The 15056-nt window shown below is 41.4% G+C and overlaps 2 protein-coding genes across 5 annotated transcripts in view; one reads left to right on the top strand and one right to left on the bottom strand.

Annotated features, from left to right (window-relative positions):
* INTS8 (integrator complex subunit 8) overlaps positions 1-5984 on the top strand; it is a 55438-nt gene extending 49454 nt beyond the window's left edge. Inside the window, exon 26 of the mRNA XM_032858671.1 lies at positions 5966-5984. Within this exon, the coding sequence (XP_032714562.1) occupies positions 5966-5967 (2 nt within the window). The 3' untranslated portion in view covers positions 5968-5984. The remainder of the gene's footprint in view (positions 1-5965) is intronic.
* Positions 162-14650, bottom strand: CCNE2 (cyclin E2). Of its 4 annotated transcripts, none has more exons than XM_032858681.1 (12): positions 14385-14650; positions 12154-12193; positions 11973-12069; positions 11843-11896; positions 10755-10906; positions 9754-9889; positions 7429-7575; positions 6193-6288; positions 4780-4914; positions 2669-2780; positions 1731-1888; positions 162-1360 (listed from the first exon to the last, which is right to left on the bottom strand). In XM_032858681.1, the coding sequence occupies exons 2-12, from the start codon at positions 12165-12167 to the stop codon at positions 1247-1249; spliced, it is 1215 nt and encodes a 404-aa protein (XP_032714572.1). In that variant the 5' UTR covers positions 12168-12193; positions 14385-14650; the 3' UTR covers positions 162-1246. The 4 variants fall into 4 exon arrangements, with proteins under 4 accessions (XP_032714572.1, XP_032714571.1, XP_032714569.1 ...); XM_032858680.1 differs by lacking the exon at positions 14385-14650 and adding an exon at positions 13380-13643; XM_032858678.1 differs by lacking the exon at positions 14385-14650 and adding an exon at positions 13132-13202.
* Between the last annotated feature and the right edge of the window lie 406 nt (positions 14651-15056).

Here is a 15056-nt window from a genome sequence, read left to right as displayed (position 1 = left end):
AATTTAAAAACTATACAGAAGACTTCATACCATAACCATAGCTTAAATTTATAATTTCTTCAAAGGAAGAGATTCACATGTCCAGTAACAGAATAAACTAGCAACTTAGTATAATTTGTTTTCTGTTTAGACTCCCTCTTGAGGCTGAAATTTCTTTTCTTTTTTTTTTAAACTAAAATATGTAGAAGTAGCTAGTCTATATACAGCAAGTTCTTATGTCAGGTTTTTTTGTTTGTTTTCAATAAATAATCTAGCAGTCAGTATACATATACTACTTTTCTGCCTTATGAAAATAAGTTTAGGTCAAGTGTTAAGCTTTATCACTTTGACACTCTCCTTAACTCACTGTGTAGGAATTTAAAAAGGACCTTAATAATTTTGCAAACATAAATAGTCTTAGTCACACTAAATTAAGAAAAAGTCCTTGGGGATATCTTGGAGTTAGTAAAGTGACTTTCTCATATAAATAGGTTGAAAGGGTACTTCTTCACTTAAATTGTGATGTACAAAAAGTTATTATAAAGCAACCTCTGTGTCAAAGCCCAAAGTAGGAGCTACAACATTTATCTTGTTTAAAATTTCTTTGGTATTCCCCCTTTTTAGAGCACAGTTTAAACACCATGTTCATTTAAGCCTTATTGGTTAAAAAATGTTATGGCAAGGCAAATGTATCAGTTAAAAAAACAGATTAAAGTTCACCATTTGTAAAAATTCAAGTTTTATAATAGCTTGCTACAGCAGCTATAGATAAATTAGTCACCTTATTATAAAACTAAACCTTTGTAAACAAGTTTAAATTTTATTTTCAAAAACCAAATTGCACCAGTCAAGAATATGAATTTTGCGAATCTAGAAACTAGATTCAAAGTATTGTATTACTCGTGTCCCCTTTAAGGTAGCACTTGTCTAGCCTAAAACTCCAATGATAAAATTCTTAATTTATCAAGATAAACATAGTAACACTGGATCAAAAAGATTCTTATGGCATAAATTGTGGCTGGCTTCTATCCAGTCACGCTGGGAATGAAGTCATCTTTGTAAACAAGTCCAGCTGTTTAAACAGCTAACCTAGGAATTTCTTCCTTAATGCCAATTTTAAGTGTTTTTTCTTAAAATCAAAGAATGGCAGTGAAACTTCTGAATTGGCTAGGACAGTCATAGCACTACTTTCCTGAAAACTTTAGTAGTTTAGTTCTATGAAATTCTACCCAATACTCAATTCCAACTTGTTTGCCAGTTCACTTCTTCAGTGTTTTCCTGGTGGTTTTTCAGTGCTCTTCGGTGGTGTCATAATGCCTCCACTGCACACTGGTGACAACTGTCCACCCTTTCTGAAGGTGTTTACATAATTTACTTCATCCTGTACATGTGAAGAAATCATGCAGAGATTAACAGGTAAGCACTGACAGTAAAACAAAACCCAGATTTTTTGAGTATTAACTTGAGACTACTTAGGCCTCATGTAGGTTTCTGTCTTTGCAAGCATGACTAATCACATTTTAGAGATACAACCGTTTGAACTGCCTACAGCTGTATTTTTAAAAACTCTTATCTGGAATACTGGCATTGATGTTGAGACACCCCACAAATCTTGCTGTGACATTAGTGTGCCCATAAGAACTTTCTAGCCCCTAGTAGCCTAAACCATTGCCGTAAAGTATTTCTAGTATCCTTACTATCAGTTTCAGTGACTTACTAGATAAAACCCAGAAGCCCCACAAGAAACATACCAGCATAGCCAGATAATTTGTATGTGTCTGGATATTGTGTCTATCTTCCATAGAAATCTTCTTGAAAATCTTCAGCTTCACGGGACTAGTACTTTTTACTACACTGACAAAAGGCACCATCCAGTCTACACATTCAGATATGTTGTCCCATTCCAAACCTAGACAGAGGAAAGTTTAAGAAAATGTGAAGGTCCCATCAGAAACTGTCTCTAAACATAGTTTTAGAGTGCTAAACTGCTTTAACTTGTTGGAACTTGATTCTGGCCTTTAATTTTTTAAATTTATTTATTAGAGAACACATGATAGCAGGGGGAGGAGCAGAGGGGGAGGGACAGACTCCACTATGAGTGTGGAGCCCACCATGGGGCTTGATCCCATGACCCAAGATCAGAACCTGAGCTGAAATCAAGAGTCAGACACTTAACGCATGAGCTATCCAGATGCCCTGATTTTGGCCTTTTAATAATGTGACCATTCGACTTAGAGCCTTTTGTTTTAAAGGATGTATTCATTTGAGAGCACTCGAGCAGGGAGAAGGGTATAGGGAGGGGCAGAGGAGCAGACTCCCCAGAGTGCAGAACCAAAAACAGGATTTGATCCCCGAAACCTGAGCCAAAACCAAGAGTTGGACATTTAACCAACTGAGCCACCAAGACTTAGAGCTTCTTAATCAGTACCTTCTACATATGAAACAAATCGTCAAAACCCAAAGAACTCTTAGAGCTTTTATCCATGTTGACTAACTTGAAATGGATGTAATTTACATTTGATCTTTTTGTTTATGGATATATATTGACAATTAGAAAGTACTTCTAACAAAAGGGAACATAATGGCTAAACTAATTTTCTTCCATTTTAATAGGAAGCTAAAGTTGATAAAAGCCCCTTTAAAATTTAGTTGTGAACATGTAAGAAGATATCAAAATACAATGCCTTACCTGAGGCTTTCTTCACCACTTCAATAGAAGTAAAGTGGCATAAGGCAGCGGCAGCCAATATTCTGTACTGGAACTCTAATGAATCGATGGCAAGAATACACAGATCTAAAAGCTAACCAAGGAAAAAGCAAAAGAGGAGAAAGGATGAGTGATACATGTTGCTACTAAAGATGAGTCAGGTACAATGTTAGAGTACTTATGATGTGGATCCCTATGCCAAGAATTGCCAAAACTAAGGGATCCAAAGATAATTTCCTTGAGAGTGGTGGCTTGAGTTAGGAAGTGAACAGACAAGGATTGTTAGGATGCGGTGTGCTGTGTAATAGGGGGGGGGGGGGGCACCTAATCCAGGGTGGGGAAGACTTTTGCTGCTTAAATCCTTTTTTTTTTTTTAAAGATTTTATTTATTTCCGAGAGAGAACATGAGAGAGGGAACACAAGCACAGGGAGTGGGAGAGGGAGAAGCAGGCCTCCTGAAGAGCAGGGAGCCTGATGTGGGGCTTGATCCAAGGACCCTGGGATCATGACCTGAGCCGAAGGCAGACGCTTAACGACTGAGCCATCCAGGTGTCCTTGTGCTGCTTAAATCTTAAAAAACAAGATAGCTAGGAAGACTGGAAGGTGTAGAGTATTTTACATATAGGGAACAGCATTTGCAAATGAGAAATGAGAGAGTATTCCTTGCCCTTGGAACTCCTAGTTCAGAACAAAGGAATTCCTTTCCTTCATTCCTTATTTAAAGGGGGGGAGGCAGTAGCTGGAGAGGGATAGATTAGATCATAGATTAGCCTAGGTTAGATCATAAAAGGTCCTTAAGAATTCTGGTTCTTATTACTGAAATTACTGGAGGACTTTAAATCAGGAAAGCTACATTTTAAGAATGATCCTTTAGAAACGTGTTCCCTCTGTATCTGCTTCACTGTAGTCTAAACAGTGAGATTATTTAAAAGGAAGTATAATGGAGAAGAATGGTGTAAAACGGCTAGATTTCAGAGGCCTAAGGTGAATACCTGTGCAGTGGAATAAACTTCTGAGTAGAAGACTTAGAAATAAACAATGCAGATACAGTAATTACCAGTTTATCAAATGTTTGTTCTCGTTTGTTATAAAATGTTATAAAATGAACCGATTCTAATATTTTACTGGTAATTCAGTGTTAGTGTTCATAATTGTGTTGACTAGATTTAAAATAAAACTAACTTTTACCCTAGGTTATTTAAAACCCATCCCAGTATACCACACAGTTCCTTCAATTCCATATGTAAGCTTTTCATATCCTATACAGAATTAGAACATAGAACAGTTACAGTGGCCTTTAAGATACTTAGGAGAAGCAGGCAGGAAAGAACATTTGTTACGCTGGCCTAGGAAAGCATAATTTGAACCTAATTTAAAAAAAAAACTTTAAGATACTTAGGAGAAGCAGGCAGGAAAGAACATTTGTTACGCTGGCCTAGGAAAGCGTAATTTGAACCTAATTTTAAAAAAAAAAGTAATCTTAATTCTAAAGTACAAAGTAGGTACTCTGTATTCAAATAAGAATAAGATAATCAGGGGCGCCTGAGTGGCTCAGTGGGTTAAGCTGCTGCCTTGGGCTCGGGTCATGATCTCAGGGTCCTGGGATCGAGTCCCGCATTGGGCTCTCTGCTCAGCAGGGAGCCTGCTTCCCTCCCTCTTTCTCTGCCTGCCTCTCTGTCTACTTGTGATCTCTCTCTGTCAAATAAATAAATAAAATCTTTTAAAAAAAAATTGCAATTGCTCATCAAAAGTAAAATGTTAAAAAAAAATAAGATAATCATACAGAATAATTTCACATCATACTAAAGACAACTGGCTAAATGCCTTTTTCCATTTTATATATCAAAAAGAGGTATTTACTTTGAACTCAAAGAATGAAAAGTATTCATAATACATATAAACTCAAAGTTTAAAAAGTTTGTTTTCTAGAATTAGCAATATAAATATCAGGAACAGAATTTTATGCATCAGTTTTGTTCTTGTCAATTAAGGAGTGGATTTAATTCATTATGCCTTTTATTGTATAACTTAGTTAAGACTTTAAATGCACTGAACAGCTATAATAAACATTAGCGTATATTCATTGAAAATACCTGAGCTATTTGAATGAACTTTTCCTGAGAATACTGAGGTAGAAGAACTTTAGGAGCATCCTTAAGAGCATCAACTTGGAGGAAGAGATTTAGCCAGGAGATGACTGTTACAGGACAGAGTTCCCATTTTAAAGCCTGTTAATGGAATTAAAATACCTGTTAATAAATGTAGATATGTATACACTGTAATACATAGCTACTTTACTAGTCATTTAAAAACTTCCTGCTTTAGGTTTATTTCTTCCTAGGAATTTTATTGACCCTTATTTTTATTAAAAATATGTATAGATACCTCAGGATGTAAAGGTGCTTATATTTTACAGTCTACTAATATAGGCCCCTTTATAATTCTCTAGTTGTCTTTCTTTAGAAAGCTCACTACGTCTGGTATTCATTCCTCCTCTTCTCATTTCTTGCAGCCCCTGGTCTTCCACATCTATTATTATTTATTGAAACTGCCTTTGTAAAACTGTATTCAGTGACCAGAGCTAATTCCATTTAGATCTTTTCTTTTCATGATCTTTGATGGCTTCTTGTCAAATTTAAAAGTTTAGAACAAAAAAGACAAATCCCGATTTATGATATCCTCTCCTCCATGAAGACCTAGGACTTTACCATTTACAAGCAGTCTAAAATAATTAGGTGAGAACAGTGTTACAGAAAATTCCATCTCCTACATACTCCTTATGGTGTGCTTCAAGCCTGAATCTGAATAAGGTTATTGTTAGAATGGCACCTTTCTGGTAAGCTGATATTTAACAGAGCTACGAATATGAATATAGATTGTAAACATAATTTACAAAATATAAATTTATAATCTATAATATATATAGTTTAGATAATCTATAAAAAGTCCTTGTTTTCTGGTGTGTCCTATATATAAACTCAGGGTGCTCAAATTTAATAACATACTTTCTAGTTGCTAACATTCAGCCTTTACTTTAATTCAGGGCCTGATTAAACACCTTTATGCTTCTCTTCTCCATGCTTTTTAATAGTCCTTTTTTGCATATAGAAAGAAAAAAGACAATGAAATAATTTTCATTCTGTATCTACTGGAAGAAAGGGGGGGGCAGTATCAGAACTAAGATTTGAGAGTCATTGTTGGAATTCATTTGTATACACAAATGAATTAGGCTATACTAATTATACTTTTCAAAGTGTTTTCCTTAACTTTAAAATTAGGAAAATAATATATTCTCAATAGAAACAAAGACACAGAAAAAGAAGAGTCTATAGGTTATGTAAATTCCACTCCGTCTATATACCATTGTCCGTATTTTGATGCATTAACCTCTTTGAACTGGATCCTAATGCTGAATGAAACCTGTTTTCACTATTTACGTTGTGGTCTTTCAGATTCAGTAGTAACTACTAACTTAGTAAATAGCAAATAGACAATAAATTTATTACCTTTAATATAATAAGTTCCATTCTTAAGATATCTTCTTCACTGCAGGCACCATCAGTAACATAAGCAAACTCTTGTAGTTTAGGAGCATATATTTCCTTTAAAGTGGATTTTTAAAAAATTAAGCACAGTTAAGATTGAGGTTAAAACAAAAGGTTATACAGAAACCACATACAGGCTTCATTTTTAAGGACAGCTTCATAAAGTGATTATGTGTCTTAGTAACAAGATTTTTCACAGATGTAGGAGTCTAAATTAGCCAACTACATTGACACTTATTTTCATAGACTTGATCTTGAATTTCAATTAATAAACAACTAGAATATCTTAAAATATTTCAGTTAAAAAATAAAAAGCCAGACTTTTTTTAAGATTGCTTAGTATATTGGCCAGACCAAAACAAGACACTTCAGCAAGGTCTAGAAACTACTGAAAACAGTTCCTTTATAAAGGTGTGGTACATCAAGAAATACGTTGTGCAGTTTGGCTGACAGGCCTGCTACATATGAGAACAGGTTAAAAATCACGAGTTCAGTCTAGAAAGATATCTGAAACACACAGTAATGATACACCGAACACAAAATTATTTACCAAATATGGCAGAATTGGGAGATAGCTCTTGGTGCTCAAAAGACAAATTTGGAAGAAAAATACACTTAGATTAAGGCCTGATTCACAGTCCCTCTCCTACCCTCAAAATGATGACAAGTTTCAAAACTTTCAGAAGAAAAAGTATGATATCCAAAATGTATTGTTTAAGAAAAACAAGATTGTGTGAAAGAAAACCTCAGGCAAAAAGGGTTGCCTTCCATCCTGGCAGCACCACCCAAAACCAGAATGTAGACCATTCAGTATATATAGACCATTATTTTAACCCAGTATAGTATTTATTTCATTTGATTGGTCAGTTAGTTTTCAAAGGCCATTCTATTGAATGCAAGTGCTGTATATGTATACAGACCACACTGCTGGTATATTTTGTCCAGCAGAATGAACCATAGGATATTTCACCTAGATGCTTCCAGAATCTAAACCAGATGCTTATAATAGGCTCAGATACTAACAAAGGGAACTATATTTATCTATCCAAATCAATAATATTCAGAAAACGTTCTGGGGGAAAAAACCCACTCATCTTTCTTATAGAGTTAATGTCAAAAGCTGTATATGCTGGGATTATTAATGTGTTGGTTTAAAAAAGTGAGATATATTATCATGGATAAAGCTTGAGAACTCACCTCAAGTTTGGAAGCAATGAATAATGAGGTAATTCCAATGAGTTGAAGCATATTTTTATTTATATCCTTTTGTGTCAACATAAATCTATCAAAAAAGTCTTGCGCAAGGTAAAATGTTTCTCTATGAAGTGTGTATACTTCACATACCTAGAGAAGAATCCAAACATTTAAATATTCTATGCATTTCTCCAATTAGAAAGTTCTCACCTAAAATACCAGTCTTTAGAATACTTTCAAGACCAACTTTGCTTTTTAGGATACCAGAGCTAAGATTGGGCAGGGATAAGGAGGGGGGCAGATACTAACATATACTAGGATATAGGATAAAAGAATCTATTACTATCCTCATTTACTTACTAGATTTTTTTTTAAGTTATTCAAAGTTATTTATTTATGTATATGTCAGATAGAGCACAAGCAGGGGGAGCGGCAGGCAGAGGGAGAAGCAGGTTCCCCACTGAGCAAATGGCCTGATGCAGGACTTCATCCCAGGACCCTGGGAACATGACCTGAACCGAAGGCAGATGCTTAACTGACCGTGGCACCCAGGTGTCCCTACTGTTACTAGTTTTATATATGTATTTTATTCATACGGACTTATTCTCAGGTATATTTATACTTTTGCTGACTGTGAGTGGGAACTTTTTTCCATTAGTTTCCTAATTGTTTATTGCTGGTAAATGGTCATGTTTCCGTGCTTAGTTTATAATTTTAACAGCTCGAAATGATTCTTTCACTGTTCTAGGTAGACATTTAACTACAAAATAACATTCCTTTCAATGTTTTTAACTTCATTTTTTTCATGTTTTCTGTGTTGGCTAAGAATTTTTATAGAAGACAACTGAAAGAACAACATTGGTGATAGACAAAGTCTTGATCTCATCCCTTGTTTCTTACTGTAATGGGAATTTCCCTAATGTTTCACTATTGTTAATAAACAGTATCTGTCATTTCCATACTTAGTATAGGGAAAGCTTCAAATTCTGAGCTCCAGGAAGTAGCAGCTTTATCGCCATTTTGAAGATGAGGAAACAGGGACGGAAGTACATGAGTTTCTAATAAACAATGTGTTAAGGAACTCTTAGTTTACTACATATTTTGAAAGGAGGAACAGAAACTGAATTTCAAAAAATATCTTTCAAGTCTGTCGACACTTTATGATGTTTCTCTTTTAAACTGTTAAGATAATATTGAACCATCTTTGCATTCATAGACTAAAAGGATATACTAAGAAAAACTAGAGTTTAACACTGCTGATTGATTATATTCTATAGTTTTGCATATAATCCTGTTTAAGGGAAGACAGCAATAAATTTGATGGGCAACTACCGGATAAAGTCAGTGTAACCATAAAAAGGAAAAAAAATCTACATAATTGTGCTTAGGTTGCTTCCATGATCACTAGGAACTCCCAAAGTAAAAATTCAGCCACCTTCTTGTACCCACATGACTGAAATATCTTCCCTGCTAGTCAGAATAAGAAATGATAACCTAACTCAAAAGGACAGTGTTTTATAGTCTTAAAAACTTTTCTGATAGCTTCTGAGATCTACTCTGCCATGTATTATTCCACCGAAAAGCCTATAGCGTTTCTCCCTTAGAGTGTATCATCTCTATCAAACACAGGGAGACTACAGAGTAAATATCCAAGGGCTGGAGAAAAATCAGTTTGTCATTTACACAAGTAATTTTCTCAATTTTAGAAACTCTTGGAATTATTATCCAGAGAAAAGGAATGGGCCTAAACAGAACATTCTGTCATAGATCTTTAGAGATTTGGAGATCACTGTTACTCCTTTAGATTAATGGTACAGTGTATTTCAAAAAGGAATAAAGGTGTGTAATAAAGGGAAACTACATGAAGCCCAGAGGGCTTAGTGCCTCTGGATATTCAAAGCCTACTTATCATTTAGGACCTAGAAATCAGGTTCCAAATCATAATTTGATTTTGGTGATGTAGAAAAAGGACTTCTGAGGTCCAAAGCCTAGTCCTGGTTCTTCACTTTGCATACCAGAATTCAAAACCTTTTCAACTAAGTATATATTCTGTTTATCTTGATTATCCTCAGCATCTAGGGCCTGGTACATAGCAATTCCCACAGACACCAGGAGTTCGGAATTAAGTTTAGGTTGTATGGGATGCAGTGGCTGTGTTACTTTATTCTCACAAAGCAGACATTTTCCATTTTGGTACTGTTAACTGCAGTATGTATCCCCCAAAAGATGGCTGCTGAAAATATAGCAAGGGCACATGGAAAGCACATACACATCTAAATACTTTTCCATTATACAGAGATAAAGAAAATTTGTATTGATGGAACATACCTCTAAAAGCCAGTCTAGAAGTATTGACCTCATCTGTGGTTCCAAGTCAGAATGCAGAACTTCAAAATGTTTGTCATGAACATACCTGGTCTCCTTTTTTAGCATGTTTAGCCAAACATCCTTTGAACATCCCCAACTATAGAAGGGGAGAAAAGAATATGTGACCTACATAATATTCAGGCTACCTGTTGTACAAAGAATCAACTTCAGGTATTGAAATACAACTTTGAGTTAGAACTTGGAAGGAGGAGCTCTTAAAGTAAATTAGGAAAAAATTGCTACTTTAACTTCTAGAAACCATTTCTTTAGCATAAAAAAGCAGAAGCCTGAAATTGTACAGCAAGAACTTAGACTATGGCTTTCAAGAGTGCTTCCCCCATTTATAAATTAAAAGGCTTCTATTTAAGATAACATTTTCTCAAGATCAACACTGCAAATTTAAATATTTAAGCATATAATCCCAGTAGAGACAAGTTCCAGTCATCTCCAAATAAATCAATAGTAGACTCACCTAAAGTGGTGGTGGCTGGGACAGAGTATAGTAAAGGGGAGGGGTGGTGAGTTTAAATGTCTGCTCATTCATTTGTATATTAGAGCCAAATATACTACACTACATGCTTTGTATAAGCTATACCTCTTAGTCATATTAACTAGAAAAAAGAATTGAATATAGGTATTTCTAAACTTGGTAAGAAATAGGGTTGATCTATCAAATGAAAATGTCATACATGTTAAAGTGCTTCCTTATTAAAAGGAAGACTTAAACCTCATTTAAAAAGCCTTAGAGTATTCAACAAGTAAATGAAAAGCACTTCATAAAATTAGTATTTTAAACACCCATATCCTTTGCAAACATCATTCTCAGTACATGCATAAATATTAGTAAAGCAATTTTTGGATGTTTTTCGGTCTTCTAATGAAGGCAAAATAGGATTCTAGATAGTGTAATATACTAAGTACAATTTTAATCTTTGATATTAAATTACAAAAAATGTTCTTACCTTAAATCAGGCAAAGGTGAAGGATTAATAAAAAGATTTTTAAATCTGTAATTTGTAAATCGGGAGAAGTCACTTGTTCCTATTTCTTTGTGGGGTGTTTCAATGATAATACAAGGACTGATCCCCCCAGATAATACAGGTGGCCAACAGTTCTGTCATATAAAACAAAAATTTGTGCGAAAGAAAATCAGCTTTTGTCTTGGATGGAAGCTAGTATCTCTAAACAGTCTATAGTTGCCCCCAACACCACTGTTAGTTAACCACTGCTGACAATCTAGTTGACATTCATATTTTAGAATTAAGACACAGTTCATACGGATCTTCATACATAAAGAGTAATGGGTGGGGATGTTTTAGAGAACAAAATACAAATCTGGAAATATACAAGACATTAGATATTGGGGAAGGGAGTAATAACAAAATGCATCTGTAGTCCAACACTAATAATCACTTTCAAGATCATAAAACTAAAATTCTCACTCTTTACAATAGTGGTAAGGGCACCTCGTTTTATAAAAAGCTCCTACCCCCACCCCAGTTAAGTCTACTTCCATACTTCAGAATACTATAAAGCAAAACCTTAAAAGTGGAATCAACTGATGTCAATTACTTAAATAGCTTTTAAAGGACCCTCTCCCCAACCAATGCTGGTTTCAAAGAGAACCATGGTCTCTAGTGTTCTCTGTACCACACATAGGGAGAATAGGTGGCAAAGGGCTATGTGCCAGTCTGTCAGTGACTTCCATCCTATTTATGGCCCAAGGAACAGCTATTAGGACCCTCCACTACAGTCAGAGAGGGAACAAAGAGCAGTACATTGGACAGATTAGGCGGGCCCTGGTGCACCAGGCGATTCCAAGAGGGAGGGATTTACAAAGAGGAACCAGCTGCTTCAAGGCAAACTTGCTCTGCAGCTGTAGTAGGATTCAGGCACATATAAACCACCCAAAGATACGGGCCTTCTGCTGACCTCTAGGGGCATTCGAAGTAAAAGTGTCAGAGGTATCTTTCTATTGCATAGCAATAACACAATTCTTTGTCCTGCATTTGTTTCCCCCAAGCCCTCCCCCAGCCCAGTTCTGCATTACCCTAATCTCATACTGGTGTTTCTTGGTGACCTCCTCTTTTCTTTTTTTGACATCCTGGAAAATAAAAAAGACCATTATTAAACTGAAGTCTCAGCAAAGAATTTCTTCTCTCTCCTCTCTCTCAACTCACCTGAGCTGTTTTTCTCCTCTTGGCCTGAACTATCTGGGCTTCCTGGGGGGAGTCCGTCTGGCTGGGATGGGGCTGTTGCTTAGCTTGTAAACGGCTACTACGGTGAAATTTTTAAAAGTTTAATCATGCGTTTAAAGCACAGCAGCGAATATTTTTAAACATGTCTACAAGACAATGTTACCTGCGTCTTGACATTCTCTTCTTTCAAATGTGTGAAATCTCTGGAGGGGACAGGAAAAACGAGAGTCAAATATATTGTCACCCATATTCCCCCAAGTGCCAATGAGACGCTCATTCAGGGGTTTCGGCTAAGTCCCTCAGGAGATGGCCTGAGCCATTTGACCATGCTGTCTCACGGACTACAATGGTTATCTCACAGTATTAATTTTGGACACATGCCTGCGTCTCCTCAATTGAATAGACGGCCGGGACGCGAGTGTCTTCAAGAATTTACAAAGCACCCCAGCAAGGAGGCAGGTCTCCCCCAAAATGGGTCTTTTCTGCGCCCTCCATCCTCTCTCCCGGAACCCCGAGGGGGTCTTGGGCAGCGCCCCCACGTCCCCCCTTCCATCCAGGACGAGTCCCGGAGAGAGAGGGGGTTGTGGAGGCGAAACGCCGTGGAGAAGCCGGTTCCGCGCCAATTTGGAGAGCGGCGGTGGCGGGGAAGCAGGGGGCGGAGGGAACGGAGACTTGTGTCACGTCCTTCAGTCTCCGTTCCCTCCTTCCCAGCCCCACCGGGCCCTGCCTGTTGCTTGAAGGGGCACCGGGACCCCGACTCCAGATGGGGGTGGGAGTGAAAGGAAAGAGAGTTAAAGGGGAAAACTGGGTTGGTCAGGGAGCTCTTCGCTCCGTGAAGGGAACCCAGACCCTTATCCTCCCTCCCGCGGGAGAGCCCCCCTAACGAGCGTGGGCGAGAGAAGCCCCTAGAATGAGGGCATTTTCCGTGGCCTCCCCCTTCGGGGCAGCCTTCCACCCCCGCCGCTTCCCCGGCTCCCTGCCAGAGATCCTGACAGGGACGCAACGCGGGAAGCCATCCGCCCCAGCCGCCTATTTCTCAGCCTTCCCATTTTTCCTCTTCTAGGCTCCCGCCCGCGGGAAGAATCGGCCCCGGGGGCTTTCTTTCCTCCCGCACTCCGCCCTACGCCCGGCACCTTCTCACCGCTGGACCCGCTACCGCTCCGCTCTCAGCTGGCGCCGGCGCCAACCCAATATATAGGCCGGGCCGGGCCCGCCCCGCACGCATGCGCCTCAGACTGACACCTCCGGACTGCGCGCTCCCCTCTCCCGCGCGCCCGCCCCGCAGGCCCGCGCGCCGCGCCCTGATCTCAGTCCGCGCCCGCCCACCCCGAGGGGCCGGGGCCAGCTTGCCCAGGCCCTCAGTCCGCGTTCACCCGCTCTCCACCTCACCTGCCTGCGCGGCCCGGAGGCGGGAGGGAGTCTCTCAGAGGCTCCTCCTTCGAGGATTGGTTCCCGGCCGCTCTGCTTCCGCATCTCCCGCCAGTACTTTCAATTTCCCTCCCGCCGTCAACTCCCAGGTCCGGTCCACGTCAGGCCGCGGCTCAGTCCCGGCTACGGCCAGGTGGAGGCGGCACGGGCGAGCATAGAGTACTGAGGTAGTGGCCATCCTGCGGCGCACCGTGGCGGTCCCGCTAAGGCCTCAAAGAACCCGGTTCTCTCGGAAAAGACGCCGGGGCCGGGAGGGCCCGCCCCTGCGGGAGGAGCGCCGCTTCGGCTGGCGAGCTGGCCAATGGGAGGCGAAGACGGAGGCACAACGTGGAGCTGCTGCAGAATGTAAACACAGCCCTGCGCGCGGCAGGCCACGTGTGTCTCCGCGCGCCACCCTTCGGGTCTGGGACCACCTGGGCCGGCCGCGGCACCCGAGGGCAGCCATTCTCTGGAATGCCTGTCTTGCACTTCGCTCCAGCCCGCCGACGGAGGTTCGTATCAACCCTCTTCCCGCTCCCCGCTCCGCCGACCGGTTACCTCCCATGGATGGGTCCCTCCGCACCCCGCCGCCTTTCCCCGGCCCGGCTGCTTCCCACTCCGAAGTCCCCGCGCTCAGAAAAGGCTCGCGCCAGGCCGCACCCTCCCTTCCTGTCCTCCGGACCTGAAGTTCCGGGGGCCCCCCACGAGTAAAACGTCTCTCCAGAGCGGGGCCGGGGGCGGCATCCCACCTTCCCCTGAGAGCGGTGGCTCTCCCGGGTTGGGCCGGGAGAGCTGCCCCCACCACGTGCAGCCCGCGGGCCGACCCGCCGCGCCCCGCCCCGCTGCCGCCAGCGCGCCCTGCGGAGCCCGCGCGAGTTGCCCGCGCTGGAGGGAGCCGCCCGCCTCCGAGCTATAATAGCAGGAGGCGGGCCCGACGCGTTTCCTTCTCTTTCCCCCCCTAGCCAGACACAAGGGTACCCTCGCTACCTCTATCACCGCCCCTCTCCTGCGCGCCCCGGACTGGCCATCTCCAAGTAGGACAAGCCCTTGATAGTCCGCCAACGGGTTTGGCGGCGGGAGAGGTGGGGCGGGGACGCCTAAGGGAACAAAGACCCCCGCTGCGGAGGAGCCAAGCGCAGGTTCCCGGGAACTCGCGGCAGGTCGGGCCGGCCGCGGGCTGGTGGCTTCGGCGCTTTGCTCTGGCCCGGCGCGAGCCGCTGGGGTAGGGCCGGGGATACGAAGGCGCTCGGGCGGGCGCGGTGGCGCGGCCCGGGCGGGAGCCCTTCCCGAGATGCACCAGGAGGCGGCGGCGGCGGCAGTGGGACCGACCCGCGCCCCCGCCCCGCGCCCTTTGTGCGGCTGGGTCCGGGCGGCCCTGGGAGCCTAGAAATAACCGCAGCTCTTCGGGATTTCGGGCCCGCAAGGCCAACTGTTTTTCATGCTCCCTCTCTGGATTCTCTTAACGACAGTCTCGTGCCTCCGGCAAAATCATTGTTTCTCCCCGGTATTAACGCAGGAGGAAATAGGAAGAGCCTTACTTCAGGTGGCATAGAATCAGGAGAGGCCCAGAATCTTGTCGGTCCCAAGAAGCTTGATACCGTTATAATGCTTACGATGGCGCTCTCGTTCCGGAAGGAGTTGCCTCCGTTTGCAGTCAGC

This window comes from Lontra canadensis, unplaced genomic scaffold, assembly GCF_010015895.1.
Source record: "Lontra canadensis isolate GAN:19392208 unplaced genomic scaffold, GSC_riverotter_1.0 scaffold15, whole genome shotgun sequence".
NCBI classification, from domain to species: Eukaryota; Metazoa; Chordata; class Mammalia; order Carnivora; family Mustelidae; genus Lontra; species Lontra canadensis.
The sequence above is the reverse complement of the archived record's forward strand: the minus strand, read 5'-3'. Positions and strand labels throughout refer to the sequence as shown.

Coding starts and splice junctions, on each gene's coding strand:
- CCNE2 (XM_032858681.1), bottom strand. Junction 1,889..2,668: donor AGTGGTGAAGAAAGCCTCAG/GTAAGGCATTGT, acceptor TCCTCTGTCTAG/GTTTGGAATGGGACAACATA. Junction 1,361..1,730: donor CAAATTATCTGGCTATGCTG/GTATGTTTCTTG, acceptor TCACATGTACAG/GATGAAGTAAATTATGTAAA.